Here is a 1481-nt window from a genome sequence, read left to right on the forward strand (position 1 = left end):
TCCTAGGACAACCCCTAGAATAAAAGGATCATTTAATATTAATTTTTATTCTGGGAAAGAACAAAGGAATGAATGAAATGATTAATGCCCATTGAATCTGTCAAAAAGATACATTTTGCATCTCAAACACTAACGAGAGAATGGGAAAGGTGAATAAATATGGTCGTTGTAGCATATAGAGGTTGAGTAAGCCTCTCCAAGGAGCAGTCACAAATTCAGGGAAGAATCAATCCAGTTCCCTCAAGTTTCCTGAGCAGGATGTAGGCCTGCCCAGGAACAGGTCACTCCAAGGGTTTGCTCCACTCAGGGAGGTCAGGAATCCCTCTTATTCCCAAGAGAAGTCACCTGTTTCAACTTGACAGAATTCAAAGATCAGTCAGGAACATCTCATCCTGTTTTCCTTCGTGGAACCGGTATGAGATGACTAGAGCCAGTGAATAGGAAGACAGTTCAGCATTTTAGGGATTCACAAGCCCTGCCATCCTCTAGAGATAACTTTCCTGCAAGAAAAAAAACATTTCTACCGATTTTCTATAGGTTCCGCTTTGTCATTTGCTCTTAGAATGTACTTGGTCATAACTATAATTATCACACCCACTCCAGGATGAAATGCTGTTGATAATGGATACAGCCTTAAAGGTTTGGATGTCCTATACTCTTAACTTATGGCAGAGAACAGCTTTCGAAAAAAATACGTGAATTAAACTTTTAAAGGATTACATCAGATTTGAAATTGTTTTCATATGAATCAATATGTGTTTCAAAAGCTATTTAATTTAATGTTATTAAAGGTAACTCACTATGTACCTTGAATTTATATTATATCAGAAAATTATCCCCCTTCACTAAAAATCTCCATGCAGGTTAATGACATACGGATGAATATATTCAGTCCACAAGCACTAAATTTTATTTTATTGTTATATTTATAATGTTATTATATAAAATCCTACAAAATATCAAGTTCTCTAGGATAATATTTTTCTGCCAAGCTCTCTTTTCAGAGCCCCCTTAATCTCATTGTTCTTGAGGCTGTAGATAATGGGGTTCAGCATGGGAATCACCACCATGTAGAACACAGACACCACTTTGTTCTGGTCAGTTGAGAAGGTGGACTTGGGCATCACATAAACGAATGTGATGGTCCCAAAATATAGAGTGACAGCTGTGAGGTGGGCAGTGCAAGTAGAGAAGGCCTTGTGACGGCCTCTATTGGAGCGCATCTTCAGTATTGTGATGAGGATATAGATGTAGGAGGTGGCTATGACAAACACTGTAAACACAATGATGGAGCCACCTGTAAATGAAGGCACAACTGAGGCGATACTGCTGTCAGAACAGGAGAGTTCAACTAAAGGGGCAAAATCACAGAAGAAATGATTGACTCGATTAGGTCCACAGAAGAGTAAAAGATAGAAGGAAATAGTAAATGAGGAAGCATTGAGAAAACTACTCACATAAGCCAGTATGAGGATCTGAAC

General features: G+C 38.5%; 1 protein-coding gene across 1 annotated transcript; it reads right to left on the reverse strand.

Annotated features, from left to right (window-relative positions):
• Positions 1 to 968: 968 nt before the first annotated feature.
• LOC105307857 (olfactory receptor 478-like) lies at positions 969 to 1475 on the reverse strand (the record flags this gene model as incomplete). Its single annotated transcript, XM_011383502.1, has 1 exon — positions 969 to 1475. A coding segment is annotated over one exon (507 nt), but the record flags the coding sequence as incomplete, so codon positions are not given.
• Positions 1476 to 1481: the final 6 nt, after the last annotated feature.

This window comes from Pteropus vampyrus, unplaced genomic scaffold (assembly GCF_000151845.1).
Source record: "Pteropus vampyrus isolate Shadow unplaced genomic scaffold, Pvam_2.0 Scaffold522, whole genome shotgun sequence".
Lineage (NCBI taxonomy): Eukaryota > Metazoa > Chordata > Mammalia > Chiroptera > Pteropodidae > Pteropus > Pteropus vampyrus.